This window comes from Salmo salar, chromosome ssa16 (genome assembly GCF_905237065.1).
Source record: "Salmo salar chromosome ssa16, Ssal_v3.1, whole genome shotgun sequence".
NCBI lineage: Eukaryota > Metazoa > Chordata > Actinopteri > Salmoniformes > Salmonidae > Salmo > Salmo salar.
Window position 1 is genome coordinate 1,139,761 of NC_059457.1, and position 14,446 is coordinate 1,154,206.

A 14,446-nucleotide genomic window follows, 5' to 3' on the forward strand; every position below is an offset into this window, starting at 1 on the left:
TTTTTGGACAGAAAGTTTCTGATTTTTGCAATGTTACGTAGATGGAAAAAAGCTGTCCTTGAAACAGTCTTGATATGTTCTTCAAAAGAGAGATCAGGGTCCAGAGTAACGCCGAGGTCCTTCACAGTTTTATTTGAGACGACTGTACAACCATCCAGATTAATTGTCAGATTCAACAGAAGATCTCTTTGTTTCTTGGGACCTAGAACAAGCATCTCTGTTTTGTCCGAGTTTAAAAGTAGAAAGTTTGCAGCCATCCACTTCTTTATGTCTGAAACACAGGCTTCTAGCGAGGGCAATTTTGGGGCTTCACCATGTTTCATTGAAATGTACAGCTGTGTGTCGTCCGCATAGCAGTGAAATTTAACATTATGTTTTCGAATGACATCCCCAAGAGGTAAAATATATAGTGAAAACAATAGTGGTCCTAAAACGGAACCTTGAGGAACACCGAAATGTACAATTGATTTGTCAGAGGACAAACCATTCACAGAGACAAACTGATATCTTTCCGACAGATAAGATCTAAACCAGGCCAGAACTTGTCCATGTAGACCAATTTGGGTTTCCAATCTCTCCAAAAGAATGTGGTGATCGATGGTATCAAAAGCGGCACTAAGATCTAGGAGCACGAGGACAGATGCAGAGCCTCGGTCTGACGTCATTAAAAGGTAATTTACCACCTTCACAAGTGCAGTCTCAGTGCTATGATGGGATCTAAAACCAGACTGAAGCGTTTCGTATACATTGTTTGTCTTCAGGAAGGCAGTGAGTTGCTGTGCAACAGCTTTTTCTAACATTTTTGTGAGGAATGGAAGATTCGATATAGGCCTATAGTTTTTTATAATTTCTGGATCAAGATTCGGCTTTTTCAAGAGAGGCTTTATTACTGCCACTTTTAGTGAGCTTGGTACACATCCGGTGGATAGAGAGCCGTTTATTATGTTCAACATAGGAGGGCCAAGCACAGGAAGCAGCTCTTTCAGTAGTTTAGTTGGAATAGGGTCCAGTATGCAGCTTGAGGGTTTGGAGGCCATGATTATTTTCATCATTGTGTCAAGAGATATAGTACTAAAACACTTTAGTATCTCCCTTGATCCTAGGTCCTGGCAGAGTTGTGTAGACTCAGGACAATGGAGCTTTGGAGGAATACCCAGATTTAAAGAGGAGTCTGTAATTTGCTTTCTAATGATCATGATCTTTTCCTCAAAGAAGTTCATACATTTATTACTGCTGAAGTGAAAGCCATCCTCCATTTGCGAAGGCTGCTTTTTAGTTAGCTTTGCGACAGTATCAAAAAGAAATTTCGGATTGTTCTTATTTTCCTCAATCAATTCCAATTTTCTGGAAGCTTGCTTCAGAGCTCGTGTATTTTCTGTATACCAGGGAGCTAGTTTCTTATGACAGATGTTTTTAGTTTTTAGGGGTGCAACTGCATCTAGGGTATTGCGCAAGGTTAAATTGAGTTCCTCGGTTAGGTGGTTAACTGATTTTTGTCCTCTGACGTCCTTGGGTAGGCAGAGGCAGTCTGGAAGGGCATCAAGGAATCTTTGGGTTGTCTGAGAATGTATAGCACGACTTGTAATGCTCCTTGGTTGGGGTCTGAGCAGATTATTTGTTGCGATTGCAAACGTAATAAAATGGTGGTCCGATAGTCCAGGATTATGAGGAAAAACATTAAGATCCACAACATTTATTCCATGGGACAAAACTAGGTCCAGAGTATGACTGTGGCAGTGAGTAGGTCCAGAGACTTGTTGGACAAAACCCACTGAGTCGATGATGGCTCCGAAAGCCTTTTGGAGTGGGTCTGTGGACTTTTCCATGTGAATGTTAAAGTCACCAAAAATTAGAATATTATCTGCTATGACTACAAGATCCGATAGGAATTCAGGGAACTCAGTGAGGAACACTGCATATGGCCCAGGAGGCCTGTAAACAGTAGCTATAAAAAGTGAGTGAGTAGGCTGCATAGATTTCATGACTAGAAGCTCAAAAGACGAAAACGTCATTGTTTTTTTTTGTAAATTGAAATTTGCTATCGTAAATGTTAGCAACACCTCCGCCTTTGCCGGATGCACGGGGGGTATGGTCACTAGTGTAACCAGGGGGTGAGGCCTCTTTTAACACAGTAAAATCATCAGGCTTAAGCCATGTTTCAGTCAGGCCAATCACATCAAGATTATGATCAGTGATTAGTTCATTGACTATAACTGCCTTGGAAGTGAGGGATCTAACATTAAGTAACCCAATTTTGAGATGTGAGGTATCACAATCTCTTTCAATAATGGCAGGAATGGAGGAGGTCTTTATACTAGTGAGATTGCTAAAGCGAACACCGCCATTTTTAATTTTGCCCAACCTAGATCGAGGCACAGACACGGTCTCAATGGGGAAAGCTGAGCTGACTACGCTGACTGTGCTAGTGGCAGACTCCACTAAGCTGGCAGGCTGGCTAACAGCCTGCTGCCTGGCCTGCACCCTATTTCATTGTGGAGCTAGAGGAGTTAGAGCCCTGTCTATGTTCGTAGATAAGATGAGAGCACCCCTCCAGCTAGGATGGAGTCCGTCACTCCTCAACAGGCCAGGCTTGGTCCTGTTTGTGGGTGAGTCCCAGAAAGAGGGCCAATTATCTACAAATTCTATCTTTTGGGAGGGGCAGAACACAGTTTTCAACCAGCAATTGAGTTGTGAGACTCTGCTGTAGAGCTCATCACTACCCCTAACTGGGAGGGGGCCAGAGACAATTAATCGATGCCGACACATCTTTCTAGCTGATTTACACGCTGAAGCTATGTTGCGCTTGGTGACCTCTGACTGTTTCATCCTAACATCGTTGGTGCCGACGTGGATAACAATATCTCTATACTCTCTACACTCGCCAGTTTTAGCTTTAGCCAGCACCGTCTTTAGATTAGCCTTAACGTCGGTAGCCCTGCCCCCTGGTAAACAGTGTATGATCGCTGGATGATTCGTTTTAAGTCTAATACTGCGGGTAATGGAGTCGCCAATGACTAGGGTTTTCAATTTGTCAGAGCTAATGGTGGGAGCCGTCAGCGTCTCAGACCCCACAACGGGAGGAGTAGAGACCAGAGAAGTCTCGGCCTCCGACTCGCTTAATGGGGAGAACCGGTTGAAAGTTTCTGTCGGCTGAATAAGCGACACCGGTTGAGCATTCCTACAGCGTTTCCCCTCCAGAAGCCATGAGAAAGTTGTCCGGCTGCGGGGACCGTGCGAGGGGGTTTATACTAACGTTACTATCTGTACTTACTGGTAGCACAGACGCTGTTTCATCCTTTCCTACACTGAAATTACCCTTGCCTAACGATTGCGTCTGAAGCTGGGCTTGCAGCACAGCTATCCTTGCCGTAAGGCAATCGTTCTCCTGTATATTATAAGTACAACGACTGCAATTAGAAGGCATCATGTTAATGTTACTTAGCTTCGGCTGTTTGAAGTCCTGACGAACCATGTCCAGATAAAACCTCCGGGGTGAAAAAGTTGAATGAAAAAAGTTGAGTGAGGGAAAAAGTAAAAATATACGGTAATGAAAAAGTAAAAAACCGTCAGGTAGCAAAGTAAGATCGGCAAAAAAACGCACAGCTGCGTAAACAAGTCTGCCGTAAACAGTCTTGAATTTTTTTGGCAACATAATGATATAAACTTATATAATGTATAATGAGGAATTCAACTACAAAATACTATTCTTCCATTTTTTTAACCATTGCCCCCACCCACAAGGTGCATAAACAACAACAATAAATAAGAATAAATAAGATAATAGATACAAAACAAAAACATTAAGAACATAAATCAATCATCTCTAATTAGCACATGTAGTATGTAGCACATGACTGTATGCAAGTGTGTGTGCATGGACTTTGCAGATGTATTTCTCACGTGCAGCACATAGTATTTGTTTTACAGTCCTTCTTTGGGGGGCAGAATTGGCATCTCCTCCTCTTCCCTGCCCCAGATGCAGCCTCAGGTAGATCAGGACAAGATTCAGCCCCCTGAACAGCTTTCACAAGTGATGCAAAGGCTGCTGTTCGGGGGAGGCGTTCCCTTCTTTGAATGTGTGGGGTTACAAGTGCCTTTCCCAGCTGCTCCAGGAACACCCTCCTCTTGTTTCGCTTATCAGGCATTCAGGTAGGGTTGATCTTGTTCCATATCACGAAGGCATGTAAGAGGACACATCAATGATGTTATGGAAGATGACCAGGGGCCAGCGGGCAGTCATCCTCTTGCAGCTGTAAGTTCCAATCACCTTGTCCAGATTGTCCACGCCTCCTTTGTTGTGGTTGTAGTCCAGGATGATGGCTGGCTTCCTGTCCTCACGATCACTGATCTCAGCAATTTTGTGCAGTGTGCTCAGAAGGACCACATTCTTGTTCCTCTTTGGGAGGTAAGAAACTAGAATGGTAGTCAGGGTGAAGGCAAACTTTGATGAGAATCCCTCTCTCCCCCTTGTGAGGAGTGCAGAGAGGAGCTCAGGCTTGTTCTTTCTATCTGTGCCAACCGTGGTGATCTTCCTCTTCAGGAACTGCTGGCTGTGAAGAAATTGTCACACGTGACATTGTGCCCCCCCCAATCCGTCTGCCACATCAAGCACAACCTGCATCCCCTGGTTCTTCTCCGGGCCTCCACTGGTTGGCTTCCTGCGTAGACTTGCATCTTCCAAGCGTAGCTGGATTGTGCATCACAGGCCACCAATATCTTGATGCTATACTTTGCTGGCTTGCTGGACATATACTGACGGAAAGGACAGTGAACTTTTGACAAAAGCGATTACTATCAGTAATTAGTATCAGTGTCACAGAAATCAATCACATAAATCAATGATATTACAGCAATACATAATACAATTAACAGTGAAAATCACTTAAATTACAGATATGAAAATAAAAATGTACTTCTGAATGGAACCAGTTGCTCATCCACTGTTACTTCAGGCACAGGGTTGTAGAGGTATGGCAGATGCTCCACCCACTTCTCCCAGCCCTCTCTTATGGCCGCCAGTTTGTCTCTCACACGTCTTGCAGGTCTTGACTCATGGTTATCAAATCGTAGCATTCTTGAGAAAGTGTGAAAGACTTTCAGTGGCATCGTGGCATGGAAAATCGCCTTTCCACTCTCTGCATTGCAGAGAACACATGTAGCCTCAGCTCGGGACCTATACACACCCGCTAAGATTAGCAGCCCTATCTAGGCTCGCAGGTCAGTCTCCTCCATCCTTTTCCAGTTGTCTCCATATTCACGGAAACCCTCCAAATTTGTCATCTCCAAGATGATTTTTTCGATGGATGGTGTGCTGAACATATAGAATCTTGAGGTGATGTCCTGGGCATGGGCAACTGCATGTCTCATGTGCCCTGGGGTCATCCTTATGACATATTGTGCTGCCATCCTGCCCTGGTTGTCATATGGTGAAAAGCAGCATGTTATTTTGCTGTTCTTTGACAAAAATGTCTCTCTTTCAGCTTGGGGGATTTCTTCTTCATCTGAAGATGATGCATTGTGCTCTGGGTTGTATTCTTCCCCATCTTCTTCTTCAGATACATCCTCCTTTTCTAAATCATTGTTCTCTTGTTCCTCCTGGACATCTGAAAAAATCTGATCTATGACCTGTTAGGCACTGAAAGGTGCACCATTGGCTTCAGCAAAGAGAGAACTGGGGGGGCTGTCATCTGCAGCACCTTTATAGCCTCTGACTTCATTCCCCATTTGTAAACAATTTCAAGAAATGTTTATTTTGTCAGATTTTTTGTATTATTTTGTCTGAATTTTTATTTATTTTGCCTGTGAACTTGAGTCATGTGTGGGTTGTGGAGGGAAGATGCTGCACGTGCACAAGAAAGTTTTAGTTTTGTCTGTGTTCAATGAGTAGCACACAATCTCAATTTCTCATTGTGTGTGTGTGTGTGTGTGTGTGTGTGTGTGTGTGTGTGTGTGTGTGTGTGTGTGTGTGTGTGTGTGTGTGTGTGTGTGTGTGTGTGTGTGTCTTTGTGGTTTTTGTGGTGTGTAAATTATTTTATAACTGCCAGTCAAAAATGACCCTAAGACAATCTTTGTACACTGGTGGTGTACAGCTTTCATGGAAATATGAACAAATGCGATGTTTCACTTTTTCTAATGTTGGTGTCACTCTAGTAAAGGTCATCAAATTTCAAGTTGAAAAAATATCATTTAGGGGGTTTCCACTGCTGTTAAACGTAGTGGCGAGTAATTTTGTACCCTTAAGACAACACAACGGTGAAATTAAGTAACTGCTAAACTTTAACATTAGAACTGAACCACTTCTTGTCCCTTTTAAGTTGATTGCTCCAGTCACAATTCATAGACCACACCCTTTCGCAGTATGCTCAATCCAAATTGAGAATATCCAACTCCAGCAATTTCCTGGTAAACAAACTATTGACTTCATTATTTTCTCCTGTTCGTCATATGCCATTATCATCATTCATCCTGTAACCATTGATAAATTTGGCTCTTTATTATTCTGCTTTTGCATTTTACCTGTTGTTGTGTGTTTCTCTGATACAAAAGAAGCGCTAGAAAACGGTACAAATTCACAAATCTGACATTACGCTCACAAGATATACCTTCAGATAAATCAATGATTACAATTTTGTCTTATAGTGTTATTGTTAATATCACTCATAAGTCAGATATTTTTGTCCAATAATGGACTGGTGCCCTGATTCATAAAAAAAATATGAATAATCCTTAGAGATAAATTCATAACTTTACAGTAATAACTTGGCCAATATTCCATACAATAATATGAGCATCAATACAGAAAGGTAGAACGAGGACTGTTCCAAATTATATAACACGGGTGTAAAAACTTTGCTGTTCCTAATTAAAAAATAAATAAATAAATAACCACATTCTAATCTATAGATTAGCTAGACTCACACCCCTGAGCAAATGTGCCAAATTCCTTGACTGTCAAACAGTGTACAAAACATGATGAACACCTGCTCTTTCCATGACATAGACTGACCAGGAGAATCTAGGTGAAAGGTATGATCCTCATTGATGTTAAATCCACTTCAATCATTGTTGATGATGGGGAGGAGACAGGTTAAAGACACATTTTTCAACCTTAAGACAATTGAGACATAGATTGTGCATGTGTGCCATTCAGAGAGTGAATGGGCAAGACAAAAAAGATTCAAGTGCCTTTGAATGGGGTATGGTAGTAGGTGCCAGGCGTACCCGTTTGTGCCAGGGATACCTGTTTGTGTCTGGGGTTTTCACACTCAACCGTTTCTCGTGTGCATCAAAAATGGTCCACCACCCAAAGGACATCTAGCCAATTTGACACAATTGTGGGAAGCATTGGAGTCAACATGGGCCAGCATCCCTGTGGAACGCTTTTGACACCTTGTGGAGTCCATGCCGCTACGAATTGAGGCTGTTCTTAGGGCAAAGGAGGGGTGTTCTTAATATTTTGTACACTCAATGTATATGTGCCTTTTATTGTTGATCATTCATTATATTTCACTACTTCTTCACCTCTTTGACCAGGTGCCAGGTCAGGCCATGATTGGTGGAGAACTCCAGGCGGACCTGTGTGTCGATGTGGGGGGAGGGGTCTCGGCCGCAGCCCATGACCAATGAGAACTGCAGTGTGTAGGAGGCTCCAATCTGCATGGACTGGGTCTCCACATAACGGATACTGGAGCCTGGGTTGGGCTCGCCTGAGAAACTACAGTACAATAAACGGTTAGGTAACACACATTAACAACACATAGAACTGCTTATCCACATAGTGTCTACTGGAACAGGGGCCTGAAAAACAGTTCATACGCATCTCTTGGCTCAATCTGAAGCAGAGGTGAATGTTTTTTACCAATACCTGTAAAGCTGTTGGTAATGTTTTTTAGCAGTATTTGGTTTTATTTGAGTAGATGACACAGGTACATACAATATTTGTGATGACACTACACCCCGGGAGAGTATGTTGTGTTTTGTTCCGATAGCGTAAAAGCCCCAAAAAACAAGATAATAGCAACGATTCAACACCACTGAGATGGACTGCGACATAACTAAAATTCTGTAGTTCAGCACCACATGACAGTGTACAGAAACCTTCTAAGGTGCAACCTCTCTCCACTAGCCTGAAGATAATTGGGAAGTACTGTAGGCTGGAAAGTGAGAAACGCTTGTCTTTAGTATACCTGAGTGTCCAGTCATGCTGGCAGTAGGGTTGGACGTGCCCCAGGTAGAAGCCCAGACTCTGAGTGACGTCAAGTACATTGCTGAAGTCCAGACTTATGGTGTTGAACAACACAGAGGTCATAGTGATCTCATCCACTGCCCAAACGTCATGCCCACGCCCAGAGTGGTACGGCTGCCACCAACGGAACTGCACCCCAAATTTACGGGCACCGGGGGGGAGCTCCACTGATACAATCCTGTAGAGGCGAGAAGGAAGGAGGAATGGAGGGGAGAAAATGAAGGGAGGATGGGAAGGTAGGTGGAGAGTGAGGATGGAGTGACAGAGAGAGGAACACAGGAAGGGATGGAGAGAGGGAGAAATGAGATAAGTGCAGGTGGAGAGAGAAGATGGAGGGAAGGGAAGGAGAAGGAGTGGGATGGAGTGTTATCAATGTTCTCAAAATAATCCAAACAGTCCAGATGGAGTGAGTCACATTAGCAAGGCTCTGACTGACTGGGTCTGCATGGTGCTCTTCTAGAACCCACACAGCTATGGACTCAATTACCTCCTCTCAGCAGACACACACAATGTGCATTCACACCTCTAACCCGACACTTTGCCCCCAGCCTTCTGCCCCCTGATGAAGAGCTCTCTAGGTGGCCCAGGCCCAGCTCTCTCTGTGTGTGTGTGTGTGTGTGTGTGTGTGTGTGTGTGTGTGTGTGTGTGTGCATGTGTGTGCATGTGTGTGCATGTGTGTGCATGTGTGTGCATGTGTGAGCATGTGTGAGCATGTGTGTGCGTGTGTGTGTAGCCGTTTGTCTTCATTACAACACACAGCAGACAGTACTAAATGGGTCCCTGTGGGTTACATCTCTCCTCTCAGCACCAGACATCCATTAGCACAAAAAATATGTGTGTTAACAGTATTAGACGCCTTAGGACTGTTTTACACATGCGCGCACACAAACACGCACACCTCCAGCCCCCCACCCCCTCCAGTACAGTACCTGGGTTCGTGGAAGCCCTTATATGCGTAGTGTTGCAGCAGGGTCCAGGTAATACCATTGTCTGAGGAGAAGTGCAGCAACACACCTTCTCCTGGTTGGTCAGGGGCAGGACAGGAGCTCAGGATGCTACGACTTCCCAGACGCAAAGTGAACTGGAGGTACCTGGGGGAGAGAGGGGGGGTGGAGAAGGAGAGAGAGAGAGGGGGTCGAGGGGTAGAGGGAGGAGAAGTGAGAGAGGAAGGGAAGGGGGTTAGACAAATAGACACAGATGGAGGAAGGAAGGGTGGGAGAGGAGGAGGGGTGGCAGGATGATGGATGAGATGATTAAACGGATGAGGACAAAAATAGATAGAAGAGAAGGATGAGAGGAAGAGCGGGGGAGAGAGAGAGAAAGACAGAGAGAGAGGGTGAGAGAGCGAGAGAGAGGGAGGGAGAGAGTCAGACACATTTAGACATGTTTTCACCTTCCTCTCATAATGTGTCTCTGAGAGTTGACATATTAGCAACTAGGGAACAGAGAGATGGTAGCACCCAGAATGCTGCACTATTCATCAACACACACACACTGCCCTCAGTGACACACTCAGCCTCCAGCTCTCTCTGTCCTTGGCTCTGGCTCAGTGTTGCTCTAATCACCAGCCCAGTTTCCTCTGGCAGGCAGGCGCTCATTCAGTCTGAGAGGAAAGTGGTATTAAATATGGCCGTCAGGTGGCACACAGGGAGCCACAGAAGGCATCATCAATCAAACACAGATGCCATCTCATCTCTCTATCCTTCTCTCCTACTATTCCTCACTCTCTTTCATTCTTCCTTTCCCCTCAAATCTCCTCTCATCTACTGTCCCATCCATCTCATACCACAGGGATGGGGGAAGGAGAGAAAGAGGGAATAGGTGACAGAGGAGAGGAGAGAGGTGACTTGTTGGAACTTCTGCAATATTAATCAGAGATTAGAACGCCTGCTGAGGATATGAGATGAACCCTGATATGATCCCAGTATAATGTATTCTGTGACTGACCATTAGAGAAGGTGTGTAAATGTGAATATTCACGTGTACCTCCAAGTCTCATTCATAGACATTGACTGAAAATGCAAGACATTATCATTATTTTTCTCTCTCCCCTTTCTTTCCCGTACAGTAATATACGAGTATGTGCAAACACCTGTGAGTGTGTGTCCCTAGCCCAGTACTGTACCTGGCCTGAGAGCTGTCGAGCGGTGCGGTCACCAGGTGTCGTCTGCTGTCCCTGTTGAAGACCAAAGCCTTGCCACTGGCCAGAACCCCACAGCCGAAACTCACCTCCGCTCCCCTCAGGGAGGAGAAACTGTGGAAGGAGGAGATATAAAGAACTTCACAATCTGTTTAATATGGCTGTTCTTATCAGTTGACACTCCAGAGAAGCTAGTAATGCAACATAAAATGTAAACAAAATAGAATGTTCAGACAATTATAATAGTTTTTTGGCGGGAACAATAGCACATTTTCCTAATAGCAATGAAGCACAGTGCTTAACGTTCAACATGTGTGTATGTGTGTGTGTCTGTCAGTCCATCCGTCTGACTCTGTCGTTGAGCACGTTCTCCTTTTAGTTTACCTGTGGTAGGAGGAGAGTCTGGGGGAGGAGAAGCCCTCAGACAGGAAGGCAGAGAATGTCTGGGATGCCAGCTCACACGCTGGACCACTAAACCCTGGGTCACACCTACAGGAGCAGAGGGGCGGGGAGGGAGGGGTATGGGGGAGAGCGAGAGGAGGGTATGAAGGAAGAGTGGGAGGAGAGGGGGAGGGAAGGGAGGAGGAGAGAGGGACATAAATGTTGGGGGGTTAGAAAATATGGGGACAGAAGGAAAAAATATTAGGAAAGGGTGGGATGGAGAGGAAAATTGGGATGAGAGAGGGAGACAAGAAAGCAGGCAGAATAAGAGACAGAAAGAGAGAAAGAAAAGAGACAAAGAAAGAGAAAGGCAAAGTAGAAGAACAGAGAGAGAGAGAGACGGGAATGGAACCAGATACAGAAAATAATACATAGATTAATACATGCAAATAAAAATAGAAATTAAATGATTTGATCACGATCTTAGCTCTAAGACATTTGATGAATCAGCAATAAAAGAGAATGAGAATAATTCATTGAAGATATGATATTGTTCATTCTTTCAATAAGTTCTGTTCTTACTTGCAGCCGGTGCGGGAGCAGTGTCCTCTGCCAGAGCAGAAACGAAGGCAGGATGGACCAATGTACACTGGATATACACACAGATAAGAAATGATATATATATGGAGTTTGAAATATAATACCTTTGAAAGATGGTAGTTGGTTTCTTTTTGAGTTTATAGAAAGGGAATCTTTAAGGGATTTGAACCATTCTACTAAGCATCACTATACCCATGCTCTTATGAGGCACACAGGACCACTAGTGTGTGTAAGGTTCTCACCATTGTCTATGGCCCACATGTTGCCAGCACCCATGCTACTCTGTCTCCAGCGGAACTGTGTGGTCTCAGTCAAGGCAGCGTTGGGCAGTGGGATGGAGATCCTAGTCCAGCTGTAGATTGGTAGAAACATAGTTTTAAATACAACACTAGTAGTAATTGAATGCATCTCTACGGAGACACACTAATCTGTGTGTGTGTGTGTGTGTGTGTGTGTGTGTGTGTGTGTGTGTGTGTGTGTGGTGCCTACCCGCTGTAGTTGTCTGAGGAGTAGATGGTGCTGTGTGGTAGGTGGGGGCCAGCACACAAATCTGGAAGACACTCTGAGTGGAGCAGCGACCAGGAACGACCGTGATTGGTGGAAAACTCCAGATTCACACTAACAAAGCGATAGAAAAATCTTATCTACACCTCCAAATTATGCAAATATAAATAAATAAAACAAGACAAAAAAGTTTGAAACTTTGCACCCATGGAAATGGACACCTCAATATTGTATCATATCATATTGTAGCGAGGTTCGATCTCTTGACGGAACAGCTAAGGTACTGGGTTGGACCTGGGTTTGAGTCCCAGTCGTATCATATCCTACCTGTTGGCAGGCTGGTAGGACCCACAGCCCAGGTTGATGGAGAACTGTGCTACATGGGTATGTGTGCCAGGAAGGACAGGCAGCAGCTGCATGAAGTCTACTGCCCAGACGTGACGGTTGGCACCGCCATGTGCCCGCTGCTCCAGGCAGAACTGGGTGATGGGGGTCTGGAGGTCTGTGGGCAGGGATACTGACACTACTGACGGAGTCTGGTGGAGAGGGGGGAGGGTGAGGAAAGGAGGGGTGAGTTGAGGAAGAGAGGGAGGGGAGAGGAGAGAGGGAGGGGAGAGGAGATGAAGCACAGTTGAGGAATTAAAAATGGTCCGAGCTGGGTGGAGCAACATATTTCACATTTAGCTAGCTAAACATGAAAAATGCAGTTTGAATTTGCTCAGTTCATAGAGCAGCCTAGTGTAGTAGATGGAGCAGGTCTATGTTATGTGTTTAGTCTCACCCTATAAGAGGAGTATGGCAGGGTATCCAACAGCACAAGGTCTCGTCTCCCCTCTGACCTCCCAAACAAGATGACATCATTCTCATGGGACTCTCCTGGGTCACACTCCCCACCACCTGCAGGGAAACATACAGACAAGCATGCCTTCTTTGTCAGGAAAATATTTGGCTGCAAGCATAAAAAGACTGACAGCTTAGCTAACAGAGAAAAAGCCTCTTTCTCAATGTTTTTAATATTTGTCCGCTCCTTGTCCCTCCCCTTCATCTGCACTGATTGGAAAAGACTTGACAGGTGAAAACAATATGGTGGAAGCTCAACAAGCCAGTACAAAGAAAGCAAAGAGAGGCCAGGTATTTACATCCTTGAGAATGAGTCTGTGTCAGTGGTAGGTGGTTCTTACCCATGGTGAAGTAGAACCGAAGGTTTCCGAAGGAGGTGGTATCCAGGTAGGGAGTACACATCTTCCTCTCTCCATCCCTCTCAAACACCAGGGCCATGCCTGACTCTATCTCCCCACAATGGGTCCCATACACAGCCCCCTCGATGTCCCAGCTACAAACAGAGAGAGAGAAGGGTTAAACACCATGCCTGACTCTATCTCCCTACACTAGGTCCCATTCACAGCCCCCTCGATATCCCACAGAGAGAGAGAAGGGTTACATTGGAATAGTAATCCTGTCTCAGAAGTTTCTGACTCTCCTTCTCAGTACTGATGACATTTCCCTGTGTGTGTGACAGATGGAGTATGGACAGGGAAGTGACACCTGTTCCAATCCTCAGCAGGATCTGCTTGAGCCACGCATGATGCATGAGATATGACACACATATGACAAAAGACAGGTTTCAACTGACATAGACAGGTTCTCTGAACTCAAATACATGACATATTCGACACAATGATCAGAATGAGATAAGCCTTGTGAGTGACAGACACTCAGTTTCCAAGACCCAGGTTAAGGCCAGAATAAAAGCACTTCCATGATGATGATGATGATGAAAGAACGCTTTTGATATGTGAAAGGAAATAGCAAGGGAGAGATGAGCTGATGATACCCATACTAACCGTACTATCTGTTATGTGAATTGAGTATATAGTATGCTTATTGGTCATAGTATGGATATAGTTAGTTGCCACACATTTTCCTCAGAAAACGGGCGTGGCTTCATAACTTCTCAGATTTGAAGAACGAGAGTGGATACAAATTCATTGCTTTAACTAATTATGACAAATGTTGAGAAAATGTTGAAAAGTGTATTAAAGTAATACCTTTTCAAACAAGTTCCATTACACGTTATTTTGGCTGACAATTTGTTAGCTACGCTATCCTTACGAACCGCATAGCATTAGAACAGTATGCACCTGTCTGTTAGCTAGTTACAATAACGGTAAGCCGTCATTGTAAATACGAATTTGTTCTTAACTGACTTGCCTTGTTAAGTAAAGGTTAAATAAAACACATTCAAAACATTTCCCTAACGTTAGTTGGCTACTAATACATCGAACTTTCCAGGCAGTATATTAACTATCTGCTATCTAACTAACTACCCAACGTTTATTGGCTTGATTATTTACATCATTACATTCTTAGCTAAGTGGTATAGTCGATCGATTCAATGGCTATCTACTCTGATTTCAGAGCACTCTTACGCAGAATAACTGATGAACTTATGAACGCACAACACCGTTAAATATGGCCGGAGTCAGTAAACGTCTGCAAAAAAAAGCATATTTATATTGTTGCCAGCAGCACAGTTACAGTCACCAACGCTCTGGATAACATGAAAACAGCCTAAG

At 44.3% G+C, this 14,446-nt stretch overlaps 1 protein-coding gene across 2 annotated transcripts in view; it reads right to left on the minus strand.

Moving 5' to 3' along the window:
* LOC106573022 (reelin) overlaps positions 1-14,446 on the minus strand; it is a 318,605-nt gene that overhangs the window by 117,343 nt on the left and 186,816 nt on the right. For both annotated transcript variants that reach the window (XM_045696831.1, XM_045696832.1), the window contains exons 12-22: positions 13,052-13,203; positions 12,652-12,767; positions 12,198-12,406; positions 11,856-11,984; positions 11,609-11,718; positions 11,349-11,415; positions 10,770-10,874; positions 10,371-10,499; positions 9,175-9,336; positions 8,187-8,423; positions 7,522-7,714 (exon numbers count right to left, since the gene is read on the minus strand). In XM_045696831.1, coding sequence (XP_045552787.1) covers positions 7,522-7,714; positions 8,187-8,423; positions 9,175-9,336; positions 10,371-10,499; positions 10,770-10,874; positions 11,349-11,415; positions 11,609-11,718; positions 11,856-11,984; positions 12,198-12,406; positions 12,652-12,767; positions 13,052-13,203 — 1,609 coding nt within the window. The remainder of the gene's footprint in view (positions 1-7,521; positions 7,715-8,186; positions 8,424-9,174; positions 9,337-10,370; positions 10,500-10,769; positions 10,875-11,348; positions 11,416-11,608; positions 11,719-11,855; positions 11,985-12,197; positions 12,407-12,651; positions 12,768-13,051; positions 13,204-14,446) is intronic.